Raw genomic sequence first — 25,132 nt, forward strand, 5'->3', positions numbered from 1 at the left:
CAAGGGGCATTGCCGAGCTTGCCCAGCCACCGCTCCACCTATCAGGGGCCTGGGAGCCGATGCTTCCGGTCCCCGCTCAGGGCTTCGGATCCGCGGTCTGTGAGCAGGTACGGCCCCGGGGAGACTGATTTTCGCTTGGGCAGTGAGACCAAAGGTATTTTTGTCTCCACTGCCTCCCGGCCTGGCTGTTGTGGGGAGACTGTAGGTGGGCGGGGAGGGAGGTGGAAGGACAGGCACTTTGGGGGAGGGGGGAGAAGAGGAAGTGTCACAGGTATGCGGAGAAGATGGAGAGAATGGTGGGGGGCCGCGTGCGAGGGCTGGCGGTTGCGGGCGAGCAGGGGGTGGGTTTAAACCAGAGAGTATATTCCCTGTGACTCACGAGTGAAACTTCTGGGAATATATCCTAAGGAAGCCATTCAAAATGAAAAACATGCTGTATGCATAAACACCTTTATTCCCAGCGTTATTTATAAAAGGATAAAGTTGGCTCTAACCAAGTATCTCACCAGTAAGGAAAAATTATGGAACTTCCTCAACAGTGAGGAAAAGTGAATATTAAGTGGCTTCTAAAAATAATTTATAAAGTCTTTAAATAACATGGGGAAATCCTAATATATAATGTGAAGTGAAAAGATCGTGATATGTAATTGTACAGTATGATTGAAAAAGTTTAACCCAAACTGCATAGAAAAATATCTGGAGGAATGTTTGTAATTTTCTTTGGATGAATGTTTTTTTGTGTGTGAATTTACCTTTTGACCTTTAAAATTTTTTTTTATTGGAGTGTAGTTGATTTAAAATGTTGTGTTAGTTTCTGCTGTACAGCAAAATGAATCAGTTATACACATACATATATCCGCTCTTTTTTAAGATTTTTTTCCCATATAGGTCATTACAGAGTACTGAGTAGAGTTCCCTGTGCTATACAGTAAGTCCTTATTATCTATTTTATATATGGTAGTGTGTATATGTCAGTCCCAATCTCCCAACTTATCCCTTTCCCTCCCCGCTTTCCTCCCTGGTAACCATGTTTGTTTTCTACATCTGTGACTCTATTTCTGTTTTGTAAATAAGTTCATTTGTACCATTTTTTAAGATCCAACATATAAGCGATATCATATGGGGATTTGTCTTTCTCTGTCTGACTTACTTCACTCAGTATGACAATCTCTAGGTCCTTTTGACCTTTCTTGTGTGTTAATTTAAAACAGTAATAAGGGCTTCCCTGGTGGCGCAGTGGTTAAGAATCCGCCTGCCAATTCAGGGGACACGGGTTCGATCCCTGGTCCGGGAAGATCCCACATGCTGCGGAGCAGCTAAGCCCATGCACCACAACTACTGAGCCTGCGCTTTAGAGCCTGCAAGCCACAACTACTGAAGCCCGTGCGCCTAGAGCCCGTGCTCCACAACAAGAGAAGCCACCACAATGAGAAGCCCGCACACCGCAACAAAGAGTAGCCCCCACTAGCCGCAACTAAAGAAAGCCTGTGTGCAGCAACGAATACACAAGGCAGCCAAAAAAAAAAAAATTAAAAAAACCCCAAAAAACAATAATAAGTGTAAAGAACTTGGAATTATTTTATAGTGAAAACACAATAAATTTAGAAAAACAAGTTGGGGAGTATGTAACTGTTTAAACCTACTGGAAGTGCTCCATTTCACCTGAGCCCCTTGATTCTCACTATGAGTTGTCTTTAAAGAAGATTAAAAACAGAAGAATTAAATGGCCATAGACTGAGCACCAGATCCTGGTTCTGACTAGCTTTTCCCTGGATTAGTATAGTCAGCTTTTCTCTTCGTAAAACAACCAGGGCTCCTGATTTGAGAAATCTTATAGTCTGAGGGTTGAGAGACCAACAGGTATACAGTTAGCTTCAGGCAAATTGTAAATATTTTAAAACATACAAAATAATTGGGGAGCACCAGAAGTTCATTTCAGCCTTTGTCCTCTTGGCTCTCTGATCTTTTAACTACCAACTCTATAACAGTGACTCCCAAATCCTTACCTCTGACTGCCTGAGGTGCAGTGCTACCCTATAAACACCTTAAATGAAGCACATCTAATACTAAACTTATCACACACTACACACTATTCTTACCTTTGAAGCATTCTCTGTCTTTTTTATCTCTGATTAATGGTTCAGCAATTTCCCAAGCTAAAAATTTGCATGTTATCCTTTATTCTCCTTTCTTCCTCACCACTTAGCCTACTTGATATCGATTTTATCTGCCTTAGAAATATCTCTTGAATCTGGCCCTCTTTCTCTACTGAGGTAGCTACAAACTTGGCTCACTTTCTCATCCTGACATTCAGACTGTTCCATGGCCCACTTGTCAGCCTCCTACTTTTCTCAGGTCCATTCTGCACATTGTTGCATGAATGTGTGCTGGTTCCTCTAAATTCCAAATTATTCAGCAGGGCCTTTATGATCAGGGAGATAAGGTTGGAAAGGTATAGCAATATAAGATAATTTAAGGCCTTCAATGCTTTGCTTAAACATTTTGGAAGAACTTTTATATACACAGACTGTGGAGACTCATCAGAGGTATTTGAGCAGAAGTGCAAAATTACCAGAGCTGTGACTTTGCTCAAGATAATTCTACCCAACACACAGAGTCCAGGCTCTGTGGGAAAGAAGAAACCTAAATGAAGAGGACTTCTTGTCCTACCCTACTACAAAGGAAGAGGTGGTCAGGACCCTGACTAATAATGGGAGTAGAAAGGATTGGAAGAGATTTTTGTAATTATCATTGGGTTTTTGAGGAAATTTTTCATAATTTTTATTTTTTAATTTAATTTTATTGAAGTATATTTGATTTACAATGTTGTGTTAGTTTCAGGTGTACAGCACAGTGATTCAGTATATATATATATATTACATATATATATTTTTTCAGATTCTTTTCCTTTATAGGTTATTATAGAATATATAGTTCCCTGTGCTACACAGTAGGTCCTTGTTGGTTATCTATTTTATTGGGTTGGCTAAAACGTTCGGGTTTTTCCATAACATCTTTTTTTTTTTTTTTTGGCTGTGTTGGTTCTTCGTTGCTGCGCGCGGGCTTTCTCTAGTTACGGCGAGCGGGGTCTACTCTTCGTTGTGGTGCGCGGATTTCTCTTTGTGGTGGCTTCTCGTTGCAGAGCACAGGCTCTAGGCATGTGGGCTTCAGTAGTTGTGGCACGTGGGCTCAGGAGTTGTGGCTCGCGGGATGTAGAGCGCAGGCTCAGTAGTTGTGGCGCACGGGCTTAGTTGCTCCGCGGCATGTGGGACCTTCCCGGACCAGGGGTTGAACCCGTGTCCCCTGCATTGGCAGGCGGATTCTTAACCACTGCACCACCAGGGAATCCCTTCCATAACATCTTACATCAATATATATAGTAGTATATATACGTTATAGTAGTATATATACGTTAATCCCAACCTCCTAATTTAAACCCCACCCCCCACCCCCCACCCCGTCCTTTCCCTTTTGGTAACCATAAGTTTCTGCGTCTGTGGGTCTATTTCTGTTTTGTACATAAATTCATTTCTATCTTTTTTTTTTAGATTCCACATATAAGTGATATCATATATTTGTCTTTTTCTGTCTCGCTTACCTTACTTAGTATGATAATCTCTAGGTCCATCCATATTGTTGCAGAGGCATTATTTCATTCTTTTTTATGGCTAATACTCCCTTGTATATATGTACCACATCTTTATCCATTCATCTGTCAATGGGCATTTATGTTGCTTCCACATCTTGGCTATTGTAAATAGTGCTGCAGTGAACATTGAGTTGCATGTATCCTTTTGAATTAGAGTTTTCTTTGGATATATGCCCAGGAGTGGGATTGCAGGATCATATGGTAACTCTATTTTTAGTTTTTTACCAAATTTCTTCTTGTTAGTAAAGATGAAAATATTAAAGTTAATTCTTCTAAAAAATCTCAGTAACTTTATTATCAAGTTTGTTTTTCCTTTATTTACAAATCCTTACGCTGTGCTAACCCTAGCCATACACACCCTCAATGACATTAGACTGACTTGGGTGGCCTAAAACGTATCATATAAATTGCTTTTGATGTAATTGGCCCATTAGGAATTTTCTCTTCCAGGAAAATGTATCATGCATTATTTATCAATAAAAGTCTTTTTTTTTAAGTGCATAAGTAGATATTAGGGAAAAACATATATTATCTTATACAAGACCAACGGGTTTGAGGTGGCAGTTTTCTTCATCAGCAATGTCAGAAGACATATTTTTCCATTTAGCAAGCCACTGTAGAACCACTTAACCTGACCTCATGTGTAAGAAGTATAACAGACCATTCCCTCTTAGTAAAAGATTCTAAGAGTATGGATGAAGCTAGCAAAGAGGAATGAGAAAAAATTTGCAGATAAGTTAAAAGCAAATCCTCCAGTTTGGTGAAGAATACATTTCTTTGGATTTAGAGTCTGAAGGCAGCTTCTCAAGTTCTGTCTTTGACATTTACTAAGTACAATAACACAAGGTTGAAAAATGTCCATTGGATTCAGTGACGTGGATATCACTGGTGGGTTGGTGAGAGTTGTTTTGGAGAAGAGTTGGGAATGGAGTCAATTTGGGGTGGGTTAAGAAGAGAATGAGTGGTGAAGAAATGGACACTGCAAGTTTAGACAATTCTTTGATAACTAATAAGATTAAACATCATTTAGAATATGTTTATTGATCGTCATAATTGTTTTGTAAATTGCCTGTTGATATTCTTTGGCCACTTAAAATTTTGTCATTTTTTGGGCTTCCCTGGTGGCGCAGTGGTTGAGAGTCCGCCTGCCGGTGCAGGGGACGCGGGTTCGTGCCCCGGTTCGGGAGGATCCCACATGCCGCGGAGCGGCTAGTCCCGTGAGCCATGGCCACTGAGCCTGCGCGTCCGGAGCCTGTGCTCCGCAACGGGAGAGGCCATAGCAGTGAGAGGCCCGCGTACCGCAAAAAAAAAAAAATTTGTCCTTTTAACCGGCCTATAAGAACTTTTTATTTATTTATTTATTTATTTTTGGCTGCGTTGGGTCTTCATTGCTGTGCGGGGTCTTTCCCTAGTTGCAGCGAACGGGGGCTACTCTTTGTTGCTGTGCGCGGGCATCTCACTGTGGTGACTTCTCTTGTTGAAGAGCACAGGCTCTAAGCACGCAAGCTTCAGTAGTTGTGGCACGTGGTCTCAGTAGTTGTGGCTCGCGGGCTCTAGAGCACAGGCTTAGTAGTTGTGAGGCATGGGCTTAGTTGCTCCCCAGCGTGTGGGATCTTCCCAGACCAGGCCTCGAACCCGTGTCCCCTGCATTGGCAGGCAGATTCTTAACCATTTTGCCACCAGGGAAGTCCCAAGAACTTTTTGTAAATTAAGTATTTAGTACATTTGAATCTTTAGTTTGTTTTTTCAATTAGAAAAGGGCTATATGAATATATACTTATTATAAAAACAGTCTTTCCAAAAAATACAGAAATAAGTAAAGAGGTTCCCACCTTCTCTCTTCTACCACCTCACTCCATCTCAGTATGTACTGTGAACAGTTTGGTATGTGTTATTTCTGATCTTTTTCTGTATCTGTAAATATATACAAACACATGTATATGGACATATAGAGGTGGATTTTTTTTTATAAATAGTAGCTTACTAAACATGTTATCTTGTGAATTTTACTGCTTTTTGGGGGGAGAGATTTTTCCATATCAGTACTCATGGAGCTTCCTTATTTTTTCATTTATTTCCATATTGATGTACATTTAGGTTTTTCTGTTACAAAAAATGCTATAGTAAATCCTTATACACATACATATACATGTTTGAGTATTTCTATAGTAGTGTAAAAAGTCTTTCTTTTAAATCTCTTAATTTTTGTTTTACACATTTGGATCTTTAATCTGTCTGGAAGGTGTTTTGTTATAAGATATGAAGGGCAAGTTTCTTAACTTTTTAGAGCTTCAGATCTGTTGTCTCTCACCTAAGAATAACAGTGCTACCCTCACAGGACTGTTACAAGGGTTGTATCAGATTCTAGGTGACCAGCACCATGTGCGGCACGTACTGGACATATTTATTCCCTTCCTTTCCTTCTAATTTGCCCAGCAAATGAAGGTAGTATCTGGGTGTGTTTATAGAATATGGTCTGTTTTTGCATATTCAATAATAATGTCGTCCTGATTTCCTCAGTTTTGACATGTCTCACATTTCACAGAAAGGCTAACCCCAAAATTTTACCATCGAAATTGATAGAAGTTAGTAAGGCTCTACCATATTTTAAACTGGTGACAAACGGGAGTTTAAGTGTTGCCTTTTGCTTTCCCTTCAGTGTTAGGAAGGAAATGAAATAAAGCATACTGACAAGAGTCAGATGTAAGCAATCTAAAAGAAAGATATACATAAAAGTTATTTGAAAGCCTTAAAAATGAGGGTCTTTTAAAATATTTTGGATCCTTAACTGCAATAAAAATTATTACTCTTTCAAATAATATGATGCATTTTGTAATTAGGTTTTGGCATTTAACTTTACAAGCTTTTAATCTTTATGCACACTTATGATCTTATTATATATGTAATTGTTACATACTCTGTTTACAGAAGGACTAGAGGCAGCCATCTATAGTATTGATCAATTCCATGATGAGGTGACTCATTTCTGGCCTTATGTGCATCTTGCATATTTTATTGGCTCTTTCTAATTCATCATAGTATCATAGTGAGGCTGCAGTACAAAAGTGTGATTACAGTAACTTAAAGAGACACAGGGTTAGTAAGCATTTTTTGTTTACCTGATTTCCTATGAGTGGCTCGGAATTTTGAAACAAAAACTGCTACCATCAGCATTACTCTTTTGCCTGTATTGCTGATTTTTAGTATCCCAATTCTGTGATCAAGGAATTTTGAACCAGAGGTGCCCTAGATATACATTTGGCTGCATAAATAGCCAACTGTTAAAAACCAGTATGGCTTCCCTTGTGGCACAGTGGTTGAGAATCCACCTGCCAATGCAGGGGACACAGGTTTGATCCCTCGTCCGGGAAGATCCCACATGCCACGGAACAGCTAAGGCCATGTGCCACAACTACTGAGCCTGCGCTCTAGAGCCCACGAGCCACAACTACTGAGCCCACATGCCACAACTACTGAAGCCCATGCACCTAGAGCCCGTGCTCCACAGCAAGAGAAGCCACCGCGATGAGAAGCCTGCGCACCGCAATGAGGGGTGGCCCCTGCTCGCAGCAACTAGAGAGGGCCCATGCGCAGCAACAAAGACCCAATGCAGCCTAAATAAATAAATAAATAAATAAATAAATAAAATGAATTTTAAAAAATTAAAAAAACAAACCAGTATTCCACAGAGGCAGTCATAGAATGAACCTGTGGAACAACAAAATCTGAAATTTCATCCCCATTATTAAAATTTTACTAAATCATTTTATTCATTAGGTTTCAAAAGTTTGACCTTATTTTGCAGGCAAAATAATTTCTCAGCATTGCTAGGCAGTCTTTTAATCTGTCAAATTCCTCCCATCCTTTTATCCTCTCACAATAATGACCTGTGAAAGGGCTAAGCCAGTTGTCTTGTAAAATGTACTACATCCTGAATTTGTCTGACTATATTCTCATGGTATAACTTCCTAATTATTTCAGATAACCTTTATCAGAAAGGATGGATTTGGGAAAAGGAAAACTTCTCAGGACTGGACTGAATGCGTTGTATCAAGCAATACACCCAATTCACGGCCTTGCCTGGACTGATGGGAATCAGGTAGTCCTGACCGATTTACACCTTCACAGTGGAGAGGCCAAGTTTGGGGACTCAGCGGTCATTGGACAATTTGAACATGTGTATGGGGTGTCCTGGGCCCCACCTGGTACAGCTGACACACCTGCTCTGCTCGCTGTCCAGCACAAGAAGCATGTCATTGTGTGGCAGCTGTGTCCTAGCACTACGGAGACAAGCAAATGGCTGATGTCTCAGACCTGTGAGATTAGACAGTCACTCCCTGTCCTTCCCCAGGGCTGTGTGTGGCACCCAAAAAGTGCCGTCCTGACTGTGTTGACTGCACAGGATGTCTCCATTTTCCATAATGTTCACTGGGACAGTTCCCAGGTCAAAGTGGACATCAGCACCCAAGGCCTCATTCACTGTGCATGTTGGACCCAGGATGGCCAGAGGCTGGTGGTGGCAGTAGGCAGCAGCGTGCATTCTTACATTTGGGACGGTGCTCAGAAGACTCTTCACAGGTGCTCCTTCTGCCCAGTGTTTGATGTAGACAGCTGCGTGCGCTCAGTCGGAGCCACTGTGGACTCACAGGTCGCTATAGCCACTGAGCTTCCACTAGATAAGATTTGTGGCTTAAATGCATCTGGAACTTTTGATGTTCCCCCTAGTAGTGAAGGCACTTGTCTATATACTTTACCAGTTATTGACGAAGTTTCCTCTGAAACAAATTCTGAAACACCAGTTTCTCCCTTTTCTTCATCCCTTTCTGATCCTCTGGATCTAACTCATATACACTTTGATAGATCTAAATCTGAGGCTAGTTCTCTTATTTGTCTAAGAAAAAAGGACTACTTGACAGGAACTGGCCTGGATTCTTCACACTTGGTCCTCTTGACCTTTGAGAAGGAGGTTACCCAGAACAGAAAAGTCACCATCCCAGGCATTCTGGTTCCTGATCTAATAGCGTTTAATCTGAAAGCACAGGTAGTCGCAGTGGCTTCCAACACGTGTAATATAATTTTTCTCTATTCTGTCATTCCATCGTTTATGCCAAACATCCAGCAGATTCACTTAGAGAGTGATGAAAGACCAAAAGGCATAAGTTTCTTGACAGATAAATTATTGTTAATTTTGATAGGAAAACAGAAATCCACTGATTCGGCATTTCTTCTTTCTTCAAAGTCTGATCAGTATATGATTCGTCTGATTGTTAGAGAAGTTATGTTGGAAGAAGACTCTCCAATGACACTGAGTGAAAACCAGAGTGGCTACTCTGCTTTCAGGACTCTGTTAAATAAAGCAAATAGAAAAAAGCTAATTGAAAGTCTTTCCCCAGATTTTTGTCACCAAAATGGAGGGCTCTTGTTAACAGCTAATAGCAGCAGTCAAAGTGGAAGGCCTGGAAGAACCCTTATTCAAGAAATCAGAAGTCCTCCATCCAGTGTCTGTGATGGCTCCACAGCCCTAGAAACTCTAGATGCCGGGCCTGTTAACCAGTCGGTAACACTGCCCGGACCCAGCGGCACACCAGACCACACCAGTACCGTGGGACCTCCTAACTTACAAGTGGAAAAGGAAACTTACCAGCTATCTAAGATACTGGAGGTTTTATCTAGGAACCTGATTGAAGTGCAGCAGCGTCTTTCTGAACTGACAGACTTTCTGCATAATGGAAAGAAATCCTCTCCAGTGTATCCACTCTCTCAGGATGTGCCTTATATTCACATCACTTGCCAGGTAACTTCTCCTTTGAGGAGCTACCACTGGCTCCTGCAGCCAGTAGGTACTGCAAGAGAAATTTATTGATGAGGAAGTAGTATTCTAATTGAACTTCACTGATACTGGACATGTTATATTCAGGCAAGTTGTTACACCTTTCCAGGTTGGTTGGATGGGCACACATACCAGTATACAGCGTGATTTTATCATGCGCATGGTGTGAAAACATGAATGATTGCACTCATTCTGGCAATCTATGTTTAGAAAAAAATTGTTTTAATTCATGCTGTTTCAATGCGAAAACCTTTTCCTTATGCAATTGCAGACACTCTTCTATTTATAAGAGAGCTTATAATAGCATAACAGCATAAGATTATAACAGCATCTTATATGCTGTTATAAGAGAGGTTATAGTCATTAAAATTTTTTAATGCATCTGTTTATGCCTGTATACGCAAACATAAAATATTACATAGTGAGATCATACCATACCTGTTTTGATCATGAACACTTTCCTTTCCCGTCACACTTGGCCCTGCTCCTCCTCCCTGTAACCCACCTTAACTAGCAGCTTAATGTGGATCCTTTCATATTTTACTTCACACTCATATAATCCTACACAGGTCTTTGTATACGGAGGTATATAGGTGCGGGGGTGTTGGTGGTGACTTTGTCATTGTTTTACAAAAATGGGGTCGTATGGTGCATTCTTTACTTCATGCTGGGAGTATGGTGTTTATTCAGCCTTTCCCTTGATGATGGACATTGACTTTGTTTTCAGTTCTTAGGCACTCCAAATGGTGCTGCAATAGTATTCTCATATGTATCTATTTGTATTCATACTTCTATTTCTGTTGGCTTGGTTCCCAGAAGTGGAAGTGCAAGTTTGAAGAGTATATATATATACACACATATATATATGCTTCTACTTTTAATAGAGTTGACAGATTGCCTTTCAAAGATTTTTTACTAAACAATGCATCATCACATGTCCATCAGCGACCAATGAGACTGTCCTTTTCCTCACTTCCTCACCAATCTGATGAGTGCAAAGAGGTATTTCACTTTTATTAATTTGTATTTCCTTTACTATTAGTGAATTTGAGTATTTTGTCATGTTTTTTGGCCAATTGAATGTGAATTGCTTTTTGCTCATTTTTTCCTATTGAGTTACCAGTTTACAAGAGCTTTTTTTATATTATAGAAATTGATATATATATGTAATAGTCTAGATTTTCTTGCATTATTTTACTACATTGTTTTTACATTTAAGTTTTTTTTTTTTTTTTTTTTTTTTTTTTTTTTTTTTTTTTTTTTTTTTGCTGTACGTGGGCCTCTCACTGCTGTGGCCTCTCCCGTTGCGGAGCACAGGCTCCGGACACACAGGCTCCGCGGCCATGGCTCGCGGGCCCAGCCGCTCCGCGGCATGTGGGATCTTCCGGGATAGGGGCACGAACGCGTGTCCCCTGCATCGGCAGGCGGACTCTCAACCACTGCGCCACCAGGGAAGCCCTACATTTAAGTTTTTAACCTTTATTAACATTTTCTGAAATTTAGATAACCAGTTATGCTACCAACATTATTAAAAATCCATCTTTATCCCACTGAACTTGATCTACCACATTGGTCATATATAAACTTATATATACTGAGATCTAATTCTGGATTCTTCTTACTGCAGCTACTGTAATGCTGGTCTCTTTATCTAGAACTTTAACAATAGCACACTGATTTGATTACTGTGGACTTATATATCTTTGTTTTAAAAGATATTTGCAGAAAGTTGGTACTGAAATCAATAATAAATAATATGTAAATTACTATTTAAATAATGGTCAAAAGAGATATTTTAATTAGTTTTTTCATAAAACTACTGTTGACTGACTCAAGGACATAGGTTTTTAAAAGAACCAAACACTAACTTAAAATTGAATTAAAATTATTTTAGTATAAAAAATTTCAAACACATAAAATATATTTTTTATTATGAAAAAATTGTAAACATATAGAAAGAATACCTAATGAAACCCTATCTATATCTATCACCTGGATTGAATGGTTTTTAACATTATACCATAATTGCTTCTTTTTTTTGTTTTCTAAGTAGAGGCATCATGGTGTTTCACCCATAAGTATTTTGGGACGTTGCTCTAAAGTGTAAGCACATTTTCTTTAATTAGCACTGTACCATTATCATACTTGATAACATTAACAATAATTACTTAATGTCATCTAATACCTAGTTCTTATTCAAATTCCTAAATTGTCCCCCAAACCGGTTAAATCACAAATAAATTAGTTAAAAATCAGTTAAGTCACTGATATAAAAATTTTTTTTAAATTAATTTCACAGCCACATTAGGGATCTTAGTTATATTATGTACCAAAGCTAATTGAAACAAATATTTATAAACATTTAACATCCCAATCCTAGAGTTTTTTTGTTTTTTTGGGGTTTTTTTTGGCTTTAGGGGCTTCTTTTTTTTTTTTTTTTTAAGATGTTGGGGGTAGGAGTTTATTAATTAATTTATTTTTGCTGTTGGGTCTTCGTTTCTGTGCGGGGGCTTTCTCCAGTTGTGGCAAGCAGGGGCCACTCTTCATCGCGGTGCGCGGGCCTCTCACTATCGCAGCCTCTCTTGTTGAGTAACACAGGCTCCAGACGCGCAGGCTCAGTAGTTGTGGCTCACGGGCTTAGTTGCTCCGCGGCATGTGGGATCCTCCCAGACCAGGGCTCGAACCCGCGTCCCCTGCATTAGCAGGCAGATTCTCAACCACTGCGCCACCAGGGAAGCCCAATCCTAGAGTTTTGAAGAGGATTTTTCCCACATTGTCTTCAGCCAAAACAAATATTTAAATGGCTTTATTAACTACATGAAGTTTTCAGTGTATTTTCAATAAACATTTTTTATTTTTAAAAATTATAGTACTTTATAAATGTGAAATCTAGTTTGGATTTTTTTTTTCCTTCCATGACTTTTCAAATATGTTGTCTTTTTTCCCTTTTTATTTCTTTTTTTGAATAGGCAATTCATTTACTTGCTTTAAAAAACAAAACATTATTTTAATAGAAAAGTATATACTGAGAAGTCTTAGCTTCACCCCATCCTTGTTCAGCTTGTTCCCCTCACCTCATATAGGTAACCTTTTTTTTTTTTTTTTTTTGTGGTACGCGGGCCTCTCACTGTTGTGGCCTCTCCCGTTGCGGAGCACAGGCTCCAGATGCACAGGCTCCAGATGCGCAGGCTCAGTGGCCATGGCTCATGGGGCTAGCCGCTCCGCGGCATGTGGGATCCTCCTGGACCGGGGCACGAACCCGTGTCCCCTGCATCGGCAGGCAGACTCTCAACCACTGTGCCACCAGGGAAGCCCCACCATTTTTATTTTTATTACTTTATTCAGATATTAGCAGATCTTACTATTTATTTTTATTTTTCCTTTTGTCACACAAAAGGTAAGGTACTATAGACAATGTTCTACATTTTTTTCCATTTAGTTACATAGTCTCAACTCTGTATCAGCACACAGAGCTTTAAAAATTTTTTTTACAGATATGTAGTATTTCTTTTTCCTAATTACAAAAGTAATGTATGCTCATTGAAGACAAAATTTAACCAATATAAGCATATTTAATGTTTGTTTATTGGTTTTTTAATATAAGCATATTTAATGTAAGCATAAGCATATTTAATGTTTGTTTATTGGTTTTGTTGGCCACCCTGCGTGGCTTGTGGGATCTTAGTTCCCCAACCAGGGATCTAACCTGGGCTTTCAGCAGTGAAAGTGCAGAGTCCTCATCACTGAACCACAGGGAATTCCCAACAATATTTAATGTTGAAAGTAAAAATTTCTCATAACCAAACCTGTAGACAAAACCACAGGTATAGTTAGTAATGGAAGTATTTATTCCATTTTTTCTATGCATTTACTAAAACCTTTGTCGATCTAAAAGATATAATGTCTAATTGTTTGATTTTATTTTTCTTTAAATAGATTATTTATTTATTTATTTATTTGGGGCTGTGTTGGGTCTTCGTTGCTGCTCACAGGCTTTCTCTAGTTGCGGCGAGCAGGGGCTACTCTTCATGGCGGTGCTCGGGCTTCTCATTGCGGCGGCTTCTCTTGTTGCAGAGCACGGGCTCTAGGTGCACAGGCTTCAGTAGTTGTGGCGCATGGGTTTAGTTGCTCCGCGGCAGGTGGGATCTTCCCGGACCAGGGCTCAAGCCAGTGTCGCCTGCATTGGCAGGCGGATTCTTAACTACTGCGCCACCAGGGAAGTCCCTAAATAGATGATTTTATCAAACAATATATACGTTTTTACAAATATTTTTACAAATATTTAAAGTATAAAGAAATGTGTTTTTTGCCTTTCAATTATTCAGTTTCTCAGTTTATAATGAGCTAGTTCAGCCAAGCTGTTATCAGTAAGTACTTCTGGAGGTAGAATTTGGGGGACTTTACTTTCTGCATTATAAATTTCTGTTTTCTTTATGTTGAGCATATATTTCTTTTGTAATGAGAAAAGTAAAAGAAAAACAAAATAAAAGCAATGAAGAGTTTTTCCTCCTATAATATCAGAAGCCACATTTCATGAGTTAAGATGAATAATTGGTTGCTTATGGCCCTTATAGTTTATTCATGTGCTGTCTTTTAAATGTTATTACATAGTAGACATACATGTTTTGAGCTGTTCATCCTATCACAAATGGAGTCAGTTTACCTTTTATCATTGAAATTATTTTTCTTAGTAGTCAGAAAATGAGTAGTGATAACTTTAACAAGAAACTAAGTTAGACACATAACTTATAAAACTTTAAGAAATGCTTACATGAAGATATTGTCTCATAATATAGAATTAGAAGTTATATTTTTTATTCTACATTCTATGGATATACCTTTGGACTCAATGTGTCTTAAATTAGAGCTATACTTGTTCTATATTTTCTTTATGGATATTTGCAGACATTTTCAAAGATGCGTTAATTTTTAATATAACCTTTTAAAATTTAAAAATCACTGTTATTTGTACTTTTTCTAAGCTAAGTGAATTTTGACCACAGTTTGTTTATTTTACTTATGCAAATCCTCTGCTACTCCACGACTTAGGGCAGTCTTTCTTGGCATTTTTTCCCCAATAAAGAAAACGTAAAACTTCTTAGTTATACAGGCATACCTAGTTTTATTGCACTTCAGAGAGATTGTGTTTTTTACAGATTGAAGGTTTGTGGCAACCCTGCGTTGTCAGATGATAGTTAGCATTTTTTAGCCATAAAGCATTTTTAAATTAAGTTATGTACATTATTAGACATATGCATCTGCATACTTAAATGGACTATAGAATATGAATTAGGAAACCAAAAACTTTCATGTGGCTCACTTTATTGTGATACTAGCGTTATTGCAGTGGTCTGGAACCAAACCTGCAGTATCTCCAAGGTACACCTGTTTCTAAAACAGCTAAGCATTTGTTCCTCACCATCAGATTTTATCTCTCAGGCTGCCATCCGTCATCCTATAGTGTTATTAGTCACGTCCTAGGAAAGCCAGTTCCTAGCAATAAGGACATAACGCTGGGGAAGAACAGAGCAAAAGGAAATTAGGGGTTGTGTTTTGTCTGATTCTTCAGTTGTGTTAAATGATGCAGCAAAAAGCTCCTTATTTAAAACGGAAGTCTAGTTGATAGCGGTAATAGATAAGAATTTTTAAAACTACACATTCTATTCTTAGGAAATGTTAACTCCATTGCTTCTGCAATCAGTTTAACAACTTTTATTTTTGTATTTGAAGAAATCTTATTTTTTAGGTCCTGTTGTAGAAAAAAGAGCCGTGCTTCTCTGCAACGGCAAGCTAAGACTCAGTACAGTCCAGCAGACTTTTGGCCTCTCTCTTATTGAAATGCTGCATGGTAGGTAAAATTCAGAAATTGACTCTACCTGACACCCCCTCCCTCTATTTTGTAACTTTCACTGGTAATGAAAATGAAGTGTACCAACCATTCAGTGATTCATTAGATAGTTTAAAAGTATTATTAATTGCCTATTGTATGCCCAGGCCTATTATAGGTGCCAAAAAACATGGAAAATATGGGTTCTACCCTTAAGGAACTTAAAACCTAGCTGGAAAACCTAAATGTACACATGAAAAAACCAAATAGAGTTAAGAAGCAATGTATAACAGCTGCAAGGAAATAACATAAAAACCTCATATATACTTGTTGCACTAAAACATAAAGATCGTAGCGTTGCAGAATATTTCTTTTGTGTGTGTGGGTGGGTGTTTTATATATACATTTTTTTAAAATATTCTTTTCCACTATGGTTTATCACAGGACACTGAATATAGTTCTCTGTGGTATACAGTAGACCTTGTTGTTTTATTTTTTATTTTTGGCCATGCCATGCAGCTTGTAGGATCTCAGTTCCCTGATCAGGGACTGAACCCTGGCCAGGGCAGTGAAAGCCCAGAATTCTAGCCACTAGGCCACCAGGGAACTCCCACAGAATATTTCTTAAAGGAATTGTCATTTTAATATGCAGCAGACTTGTGGACATGAAGGATGGTGGCAAGGGACTGAGTCATGTCTGTGTTCCATCCAATGGAGAGCATGGCGGTTTTCTTATGCCTGAGTCTTCAGGACACCCACTACACTGAACATAGAATTTTGTTTCATCTTTTCCCCCTTAACATTGTAGCATCAGCATTTTTCTATTTTTTTTTTTTTTTTTTTGCGGTACGCGGGCCTCTCACTGTTGTGGCCTCTCCCGTTGCGGAGCACAGGCTCAGCGGCCATGGCTCACGGGCCCAGCCGCTCCGCGGCATGTGGGATCTTCCCAGACCGGGGCACGAACCCATGTCCCCTGCATCAGCAGGCGGATTCTCAACCACTGCAGCATTTTTCTATTTTGACACATGCATTTATGATATGACTTCATAACTGTTATTTTTACTGGGTTAATAGTCTATCCTGGGCATACCATGTATTTTTTTTCCTTCCAGTTTCATTGAGATATAATTGACATACAGCACTGTATAAATTTAAAGTGTACAACATAATGATTTGACTTAAATGTGTCATGAAGTGATTATCACCGTAAGTTAGTGAACATCCATCATCTCATATAGATAGAAAAAACTTTTTTCCTTGTGATGAGGATTTACTCTTTTAATACCATATTTTACTTGGCCATGTTTTCTTTGACATTTAGGTGGTTTCCAATTTTTCATTATCATAAATAACCCTAATAAAAACATCTGCATATTTTACATGTTGTTGGAAAGTGTAGATTTTTAGAAGTGAAATTACAGGGTCAACAGGTGAGACACAGTAGACTCAAAAGAACCAGAGGAAGTCCAGGTATGTATTATGCTAGTGGCCCTAGGTTACCCCAGAACAAACTCTAGGATTATCTGGGCCATTCTAGTCTAACTCTAGTCAGCTCAGCCTCCTTGGGTGTCTAGAGGCTGGTATGGATCTCAAGAATATAGAATTTTCCTCCAAAGAGTAGCTGTTCCCAACTTTACATAGTTTCTGGAGAAACTGCTTAACAGCATGTATTGATATATAAGTTAGGAACACCATACACCCCTAACACCTGTGTGCACACATGCACACACAAGCTCAAATGCATAGCACTGAGTGATTAATGCCTAACCTGGGTGAAAATACATGTCCCTTAGCTATGCCTGTCATCAACATCCCCTTGCTGCCATGTAACCTGACCTTAAGTTTATACGGGTCCCTCCATCTCCCCATTCTCTGTAACATCTTGTGATGGTCAGGTTCATCAACTACTACATTCTTTTCCTCAAAAAAGTCATATTGGTCATATTTTTCTTTATAGAATAAGACAGGATATCCTAAATTGCCTATGTGTTTATTTTACTTTGCAGACTCCCACTGGATCCTTCTCTGTGCTGATAGCGAAGGCTTCATCCCCTTAACTTTCACAGCCACACAGGAAATAGTCATAAGAGATGGTAGGTCAAATGACTTTAGGGGCCCTGTCTCTTGAAGTCTTTTAGAGACATACTGCCCAAAGCGTAGATGCCACCGGCTGTTCTAACAATTTTGGCAGTATAGTCTGATACCTGTTTGCAGAATGTTTGCTGCACAGCCTTTCAGATGAGGTTATTACAAGCAAGATCTGTTTTCCGAGGTGGACGCTCCCCCGCTGGGATTTGTTTTGTCGCTGGGAGGTGAAGAACTTGCCGTGGCTGGCTCGGCCACCTCTCCCCCGAGGCTGACATTGCCTACTCTCAGCAGAGCCCAGTCTTTGGTAGATGGCTCAGAAAGTGGTTATTTATATATTCATTACTGTGTGGTTTTGTCTAAGGACAGAATTCCCGGCACAAAGCGATTTTATGGTGCCATATGGATTGTGTTTTATGGTTTCTCTGAGGTTTTTTTGTCCCTTACCCAAAACAGTGTTAAAGCCCTTAGAAGCACTTAAAAGGTACCTCAGCATTGTTATAAATCTTTTTCTTGGCTTAAAGTTGAGTGTGAGGAGTGCTGGAGAACATCTGCTGCAGCCTATCTTTTCACCCCAAATGAGCAGGAATCAGCAGAGCTCAAAGGAAGACAAAAAATCGATTGACTTCTGCTCCCAGGGCTACCTAGAACAGAAAGTAGTTCTCATGTTGGCTGGACCTCCCAGGATTTAAACCTAACCCTCTCGCTTCCCTAGAAAATTCTGGCTGACATAGTTCCAGGTACTCCTAAAAACTGTCCCTGGGCAGATTTCAAATGAAATTTCAAGTGCTTTGACTCCCTCTGGACCCCACTTGAGTGTGTCCTGATGTTACTAGTAAAACGCTAAGCATAGGTGAGGCCTACAGCATGATTTGTGCTGTTGCCACTCATGATTTTCTCCCTGATAGGTTACCCACCCCCCATTGTTGGGATCATTAAAATGTCCTATTTTTTTTCCCAGTAGTCATCTCCCTTAAATTGTCACTTTAATTTTGATATTTTTCTTCCCCTCACCCCCCGCATTCAAGTCTTAGAGACCAGCATAGAATCTGCGAGAGAAAGTATTTCAGAAAGTTGGAAGTTTCACTGAATCTGAGATAGTTTATTATAATTATGGGCTAAAGCACCAGCTTAGCATAGTGCAAAGAGCCCTGATTCCAGCTTCAGATAGACTCGCCTTTTCTCACTGCCTTCAAACAGTCATAAGCTTCAGTCACTGCAGCATAACGAACGGCTCAGTGTGTAGCTGGTCAGAGCACATCTGCAGATAAATTGTTTCAGCCATAGGAGCTCAGATGCATAAGAGCTCAAGTGCATCTTTTTCACCCTTTCTTTTAAAATCATCTGGAAAGAAATATTTTGTACCCTTGAGGACTCCTGTTGGTCTGTTACAGTTTGTGAAGGTGGAGCTGGGATAGGGAAGAAGCGAGGGCCCACTTTGTGATTGAAATGCATTAGAGGAGCTGCTGGGATAATGGAAGTGGAGCCCCCTTGTCTGGAATCAGTTGCCTGAGAGCATTGGCTGAGGACAGTCTGAGGCCTGCTTCCATTTTCAAAGAAAGTGTCCGGGTGGGGTGAAAGCACAGAACTGTGAAGCCTCAAAAGGGGGTCTGGGATACCCCATAGTAAGATCAGTGTAGGTCGCGCACTCAAGGTGTATGTTATAATCATTTCACTGGTTAGAATCCTGTGAATGAGTCTTCAATAAAATCACTAATGGTTGTTGTGGCTTTTGTGAATGTTTTGATGGTGTTTGCTTTGTGATTGTTGCTGGTATAAAGGAATGTTCTTTTTTTTTTTTTTTTTTGCGGTACGTGTGCCTCTCACTGTTGTGGCCTCTCCTGTTGCGGAGCACAGGCTCCGGACGCACAGGCTCAGCGGCCATGGCTCACGGGCCCAGCCGCTCCGCGGCATGCAGGATCCTCCCGGACCGGGGCATGAACCCGTGTCCCCTGCATCAGCAGGCGAGCTCTCAACCACTGCGCCACCAGGGAAGCCCTAAGGAATGTTCTTGATTTTACATATGTGTACGTTGTCTTTGTATTTCTTCTGGTGGACAGTTGAGAACATAAATTTTTTTTTTCCGGCAAATCTGATTCCATGACAACTCTCAAACATAAGATGTTTCCTTGGCCTTTACTATTTATAATCATTGGAATCATAGAAGATAATCCAGTATTTGTTGGTTTTGGGAGAGAAGGAAACAAGGAGAGAAGAGCTAAATTCTTTAAATTATTGTTTAATGTTACATTGAGAATATTTTGCATAAAGACATTATTTATAAATCCTATTTTGCGCCCACATTTTTAAAAACTTTGTACGGTATTATTTGATAAATGCAATAGATGTGAGGTGTAGGAGGGCTTAATAATAAAGTGAACCACCTACCACCTAATTTAAGAACCAGAACGTTACTAGGAACCATTCAAACTCCCTGTGTATCCCTCCTGGATCCTTCTGCATAGAGGTGACTCTGCCCCAGAGGTGACTATTCTCTAGATTGTTGTAAATTATCATTTCTTCATTTCTTTTCTTTTTATTTTTTATTCTTAATTTAATTTTATTTTATTTTGGCCCCGCCGTGCAGCTTGCGGGATCTTAGTTCCCTGACCACGGATTGAACCCAGGCCACCTCAGTGAAAGCGCAAGTCCTAACCATTAAACCACCAGGGAATTCCCTCTTTCTTTTTAAAAAGGAATTTCACCATGATCACGTATACACATTGGCCTAGATAATGTAATGTTTTGGAGCTTTATACAATGGCATTTTATTGTATGTACTTTTCTGCAACCTGCTTCTTTTTTCACTCAATATTGTTTCTAAGGTTCATACTTGTTATGTGTATGTTCTATTGCTTTCATTGTTTTAAGTTAGCACAATTTATCAGTATTCTTGCTGTGCACATTTGGATTGTTCCCTGGTTCTATTTTTGCGATTATAAACAATATTGCTTTGAATATTCTTATTAAATGTCTCCTGATGCAGGTGTTTGAAAAGTCCCTCTAGGGCCTTTAATCTAGACGTGGAATTGCTGGAGCACAGGGTGTATGTAAATTCAAGTTATTTTCCAAGGTGATTATATCAGTTTTCATTCCCAACAGCTCTTATTGCTCTAAGGCTCAAGGGTTCTTAATTTATGACCCTCCAATAGTTATAAATGGTTTCTCCTTTAACCTGACTTTTACTTCTGGACCAACAGTGAAATTGAGCATCTTTCATGTGTTTATTGGCCATTCCAGTTTTCTCTTTTGCAAAATGACTGTTCTTGTCTTTTGCCCAAATTTCTATTGGGTTGTCTTTTTCTTGTCTTTTTCTTGTAGGGATTCTCTTCTTTTTTTAAATTGAAGTATGGTTGATTTACAATATTATGTTACCAAGTTGTAGGGATTCTTTATATATTCTAGATGTTGTTAGTATGTGGCTGATATCTTCACCTAGTTTGTGACTTGTCTTTTCCTTGATGGTGTGTTTTATTGAACAAACATAGTTAATGAAGTCACATTTTTTTATTGAAGTATACTTGATTTACAATGTAATGAAGTCACATTTATCTTTCCTTTTATGAAAGTTTTGTCTTTCACATTTCTTTCTTTTTTTTTTTTTTTTTTTTTTTTTTTTTGCGGTATGTGGGCCTCTCATTGTTGTGGCCTCTTCCGTTGCGGAGCACAGGATCCAGATGCGCAGGCTCAGCGGCCATGGCTCACGGGCCCAGCCGCTCCGCGGCATGTGGGATCTTCCTGGACCGGGGCACGAACCCGTGTCCCCTGCATCGGCAGGCGGACTCTCAACCACTGCACCACCAGGGAAGCCCTACCCTTTCTTATGTTTAAAATTTTCCTTTTCTTCTTGGTTTGTTAAGTACTTTTATCATAAATGGGTGTTAGATTTTTATCAAATGGTTCTTTCTGTATCTATTGAGACTGTAATTTTTACCTCCCTTAATCTGTTAATGTGGTGAATATCACTTGATGGATTTTTCTAACATTAAACAAACTTTGCATTGTTGGAATACACCCAATATGTTCATGATGTATTTATTTTTTAGACATTGCCAGACCCAGTTTGTTAATATTTTCTTTTGGATTCTTGCTTCTATGTTCATAAGTAAGATTAACCTGCAGATTTCCTTTCTGTTTGCTTTTGCTTGTCTAGTTTTGGTTTCGAGCTTATTCTGGCCTGGTATAATGAGTTGCTGAGTATGTCTTTTTCTATTCCCTGGAAAAATTTTCATAAGATAGGAATAATCCTTGATTGAATGTTTGATAGACTTTGGATCTGGTCTTTTCTTTGTGGGAATGTTTTAAAATACTTATTTTATTCCTTTAATATTTATGGGACCATTTAGGATTTCTGTATATTTACACCCAGACACATATACACTCAGTTCTGTTATAATGTTTGTTTTGAAAACAAATTTGTTCCAACACAATTGTTACATTAGGGAACTATTAGAGCATAACTTGAATTTCCTGTTGCCTGTGTACCAGTTTCGTCCTTAAGAAACACTAGGTGAACACAGAAAACTGTACCCAGCTGAACTGAGTCCCACAGGGATACACAAATATACATACACATATATACACATCTCAAACACCTAACGATCAGCTACATCAGTTTGCTGTGTGTGTTATGAGCCACACCCATCCATATCTGGTGTTACAACTTTCTGTTCAATTTCAAATAACTTCTACCATTTGATAATGGTAGAACCCACAAATTGCAACACTTACCCTTGCTTTAATCCGTACTCGGTATATATGGGGAATGGGGTGGTGGAGTGAATGGGAAAGAAAGGAAACTAAGAAGACACCAAGTTTTGGGTTCTGGTGACTGGATAGATGCTGACGTGAATTCTCCGAAAATGCAGGAGACAGAACATGGGTGGGAAGAAGGTGAGGAGTCCATTTTGGACATGTGATGTTTTAACTGCCTGGAGGACACTTAGATGGGCATCTGATCTTTGATTCTGGGGACCTGAAGGTCAGCAGAGAGCTCAGGGTTAGAAATAGAGTGGGATAGAGGTGGTGGTAATGAATGAAATCACATGGCCCTGGGAAGCCCAAGATGACCACAGAGCATCAAAGGAAGATGAAGCAACGGAAGAGTCAGAAAATGTATGGTCAGAGATGGTGGAGGAGAACCGGGAGGGAGGTAAGTGAGCCAAGGAGGACAGGGTTTTGAAGAAGCATGGTCAGCATTATGGCTACCTGTGATTGAGGTTTCCTTGGTCAGTGTTACCCCACCTAATCATTAGACCTGTCCCAACACGTAGGTAACAGTGTACACATTTCTTTCAAGAAATAAATGGAGGGACTTCCCTGGTGGTCCAGCGGTTAAGACTCCGAGCTCCCAACGCGGGGGGCCCGGGTTCGATCCCTGGTCAGGGAACTAGATCCCTCATGCTACAACTAAGAGTTCACATGCCTCAACTAAAGATCCCAACTGACGCCCGTGAGCCATGGCCGCTGAGCCTGTGGGTCCGGAGCCTGTGCTCCGCAACGGGAGAGGCTACAACAGTGAGAGGCCCACGTACCGCAAAAAATAAATAAATAAAAAAATAAAGATCCCACCTGCTGCAACTAAGACCTGGCGCAGCCAAATAAATATTTTTTTAAAAAATGGAGGCTCAGATTTGTTTTAAAAAGTTGACTAAAACCACTAAGAGAGGAAAGCAACATACAAACTCCCTTCTCCCTTTCGCTGATGCTGGAGTGCGCCTGCCGGGCTGCACTATCTCCTCAGTGGGGAGGCAGAGGCCAAATTGAGTGGGTTAAGGAGGGAATGGCAGGGGCTTCCCTGGTGGCGCAGTGGTTAAGAACCCGCCTGCCATTTGAGGGAACACAGGTTCAAGCCCTGGTCCGGGAAGATCCCACATGCCGCGGAGCAACAAAGCCCGTGCGCCACAACTACTGAGCCTGCACTCTAGAGCCCATGAGCTACAACTACTGAGCCCGCACGCCTAGAGCCCGTGCTCCACAACAAGAGAAGCCACCGCAATGAGAAGCCCGCGCATGGCAACCAGAGAAACCTTCGCAGCAACGGAGACCCAACACAACGAAAAATAAAGATTAAAAATTTTTTTTTATTTTAAAAAATCACACGCAAAAAAAGGAGGAAATGGCAGGTGAGGGTCAGGAGACAGGAGACAATGCTGTGGAGCTGGCTGGCGGGAGGAGAGTAAACCGATTATTTGAAGAGAAAGAGAAAGTGAAGGGAACAGGAAAGGCTGTTTTTGTTTGTTCGAGGACGAGGGCACCATGGACATTCACTTGTTCAGTTAGCAGACATTTATCCATGTTGAACGTTCACCTCTGGGCACTGAGGATGTAGCCCTCGTGACATTTCTGTTTTAACAGGGGTGTCAAGCAGTAAACAAGAAAGCCGTTGATAACTATATAGTTGTATGTGGAGGTGGGTTCTACTGAGCACAAGCAAAGTGGGTGGAGCGTAGAGAGCTGGGGGTGGAGCAGGCGATTGTGGGGAAGCAGGAAAGGCCTCCCTGAGGAAGTGATACTTCAGGAGAGACCTGATCTTGTGAGACCTTGAGGGACTGTTGATGGGATGCAGGGGTGGGGCTGAGAGGCCCTTGAGCAAGTGGATGGCATGCTCTCCTGGATTTAAGTGGGGATGGAAAAGGTCATGGAGAGGGAAGGGGCAAGGGGAGATGTCTGCCTTTGCTGGCGATAGGCCCTGGGCTGGCCATGGTGGTAAGGAGAGATCTTCTTCCTCTGAAACAGGAGGACGGGCTCTGAGGAGGGTGGGTGTCAGGAGAGGGACATGGATATGGGGGGAGCTCAGTGGGCAAATGTGAGCCGAAGGTCGAAGAGTAGGAATAATGGAATTACAGTGGAATCGAAGCATAGCGTCAGAGGCAGGGATGCTGGCGTTTGGTTTCAGAGGAGGAGTGGTCCTGTGATACCGAAGTCCTGGGTCAGCCATACCTCCAAAAACTATTTTAAGCCCTGGCTAGCTCCACAAGCTTTGGAATCAGGCCAACTGGGGTACAAGACCGTTTCTACCACCAACTGATCTTAGGCAAGTTGCTGAATCTCTCTAAGCCTGTTTCCTCATCTGAAAATGAGAATCTTAGTACCTGCTTCATACGGCTGCTATGAAGAAGAAACGGAATAATACCTTTTGGACAGCCCATGATTACCTCCTGTCTCTGAGATCTAACCCCTAACCCCCAACCCCCAGAGGTGGCCCCCTGCAGCTGTCTTTGTACAGTGAAGCTCTGATCCTTGAGACTGCTTTCCCGGGAAATAGCATAGGTAACATAAAAGGTGGCACAAGCTTCTGATCCCACCTGTGTTGCCCAGGTTTCCAGAGCACAGCATAACATAACATGGTAGAAACTACCTGGTCTTCGGTCGTACCAGGTACTGTCCCCATAGGGCCAGTGATTTTCCAGTGTTAAGAAACTGTTCTGTATGTGTGCGTGTGTGTGAGTGTGCAGTGTGTGAGGTATGTGTGTGGTGTGTGCGCCTGTGCACGGGGCGGGCGGTGAGCAGAGCTTCCTGTCAGCCCCTTCCTGAACCGGTCAGGTGGACAAGGAAGAGACACCGAGCCCAGCTCTTTCTCTGGGGCCCTGTGACCTCAAGGATCAGGTGCCCATGTCAGTGTCACGGGGCCAGAAAGTTCAGGTATCAGACAGACTGGGTCACACTCTGCACTCTCTCTCTGAGGTCAGCTTCCTTCTTGTGCTATAGCATTTGTAGAGGAAGCTGAACACTTTAAGCT

The 25,132-nt window shown here is 40.6% G+C and overlaps 1 protein-coding gene across 5 annotated transcripts; it reads left to right on the top strand.

The window, feature by feature from the left end:
- The first annotated feature begins 73 nt into the window (after nucleotides 1-73).
- On the top strand, nucleotides 74-21,202 carry WDCP (WD repeat and coiled coil containing). Of its 5 annotated transcripts, XR_014017514.1 has the most exons (6): nucleotides 74-154; nucleotides 7,631-9,443; nucleotides 15,210-15,327; nucleotides 17,313-17,399; nucleotides 17,521-20,464; nucleotides 21,062-21,074. XR_014017514.1 is itself a non-coding variant. In XM_081255000.1 (5 exons), the coding sequence occupies exons 2-5, from the start codon at nucleotides 7,650-7,652 to the stop codon at nucleotides 17,664-17,666; spliced, it is 2,145 nt and encodes a 714-aa protein (XP_081111126.1). In that variant the 5' UTR covers nucleotides 74-154; nucleotides 7,631-7,649; the 3' UTR covers nucleotides 17,667-21,202. The 5 variants fall into 5 exon arrangements, 3 of the variants coding, with proteins under 3 accessions (XP_081111126.1, XP_081111128.1, XP_081111127.1); XM_081255000.1 differs by having other exon boundaries at nucleotides 17,521-21,202; XM_081255002.1 differs by having other exon boundaries at nucleotides 20,378-21,202.
- The last annotated feature ends 3,930 nt before the right edge of the window (nucleotides 21,203-25,132 follow it).

This window comes from Mesoplodon bidens (genome assembly GCF_964165515.1).
Source record: "Mesoplodon bidens genome assembly, chromosome: 14".
Taxonomy (NCBI): Eukaryota; Metazoa; Chordata; class Mammalia; order Artiodactyla; family Ziphiidae; genus Mesoplodon; species Mesoplodon bidens.

Coding starts and splice junctions, on each gene's coding strand:
- WDCP (XM_081255000.1), top strand. CDS start 7,650: ATGGATTTGGGAAAAGGAAAACTTCTCAGGACTGGACTGAATGCGTTG. Junction 9,444..15,209: donor ATATTCACATCACTTGCCAG/GTAACTTCTCCT, acceptor TTGTATTTGAAG/AAATCTTATTTTTTAGGTCC. Junction 15,328..17,312: donor TCTTATTGAAATGCTGCATG/GTAGGTAAAATT, acceptor TTTACTTTGCAG/ACTCCCACTGGATCCTTCTC.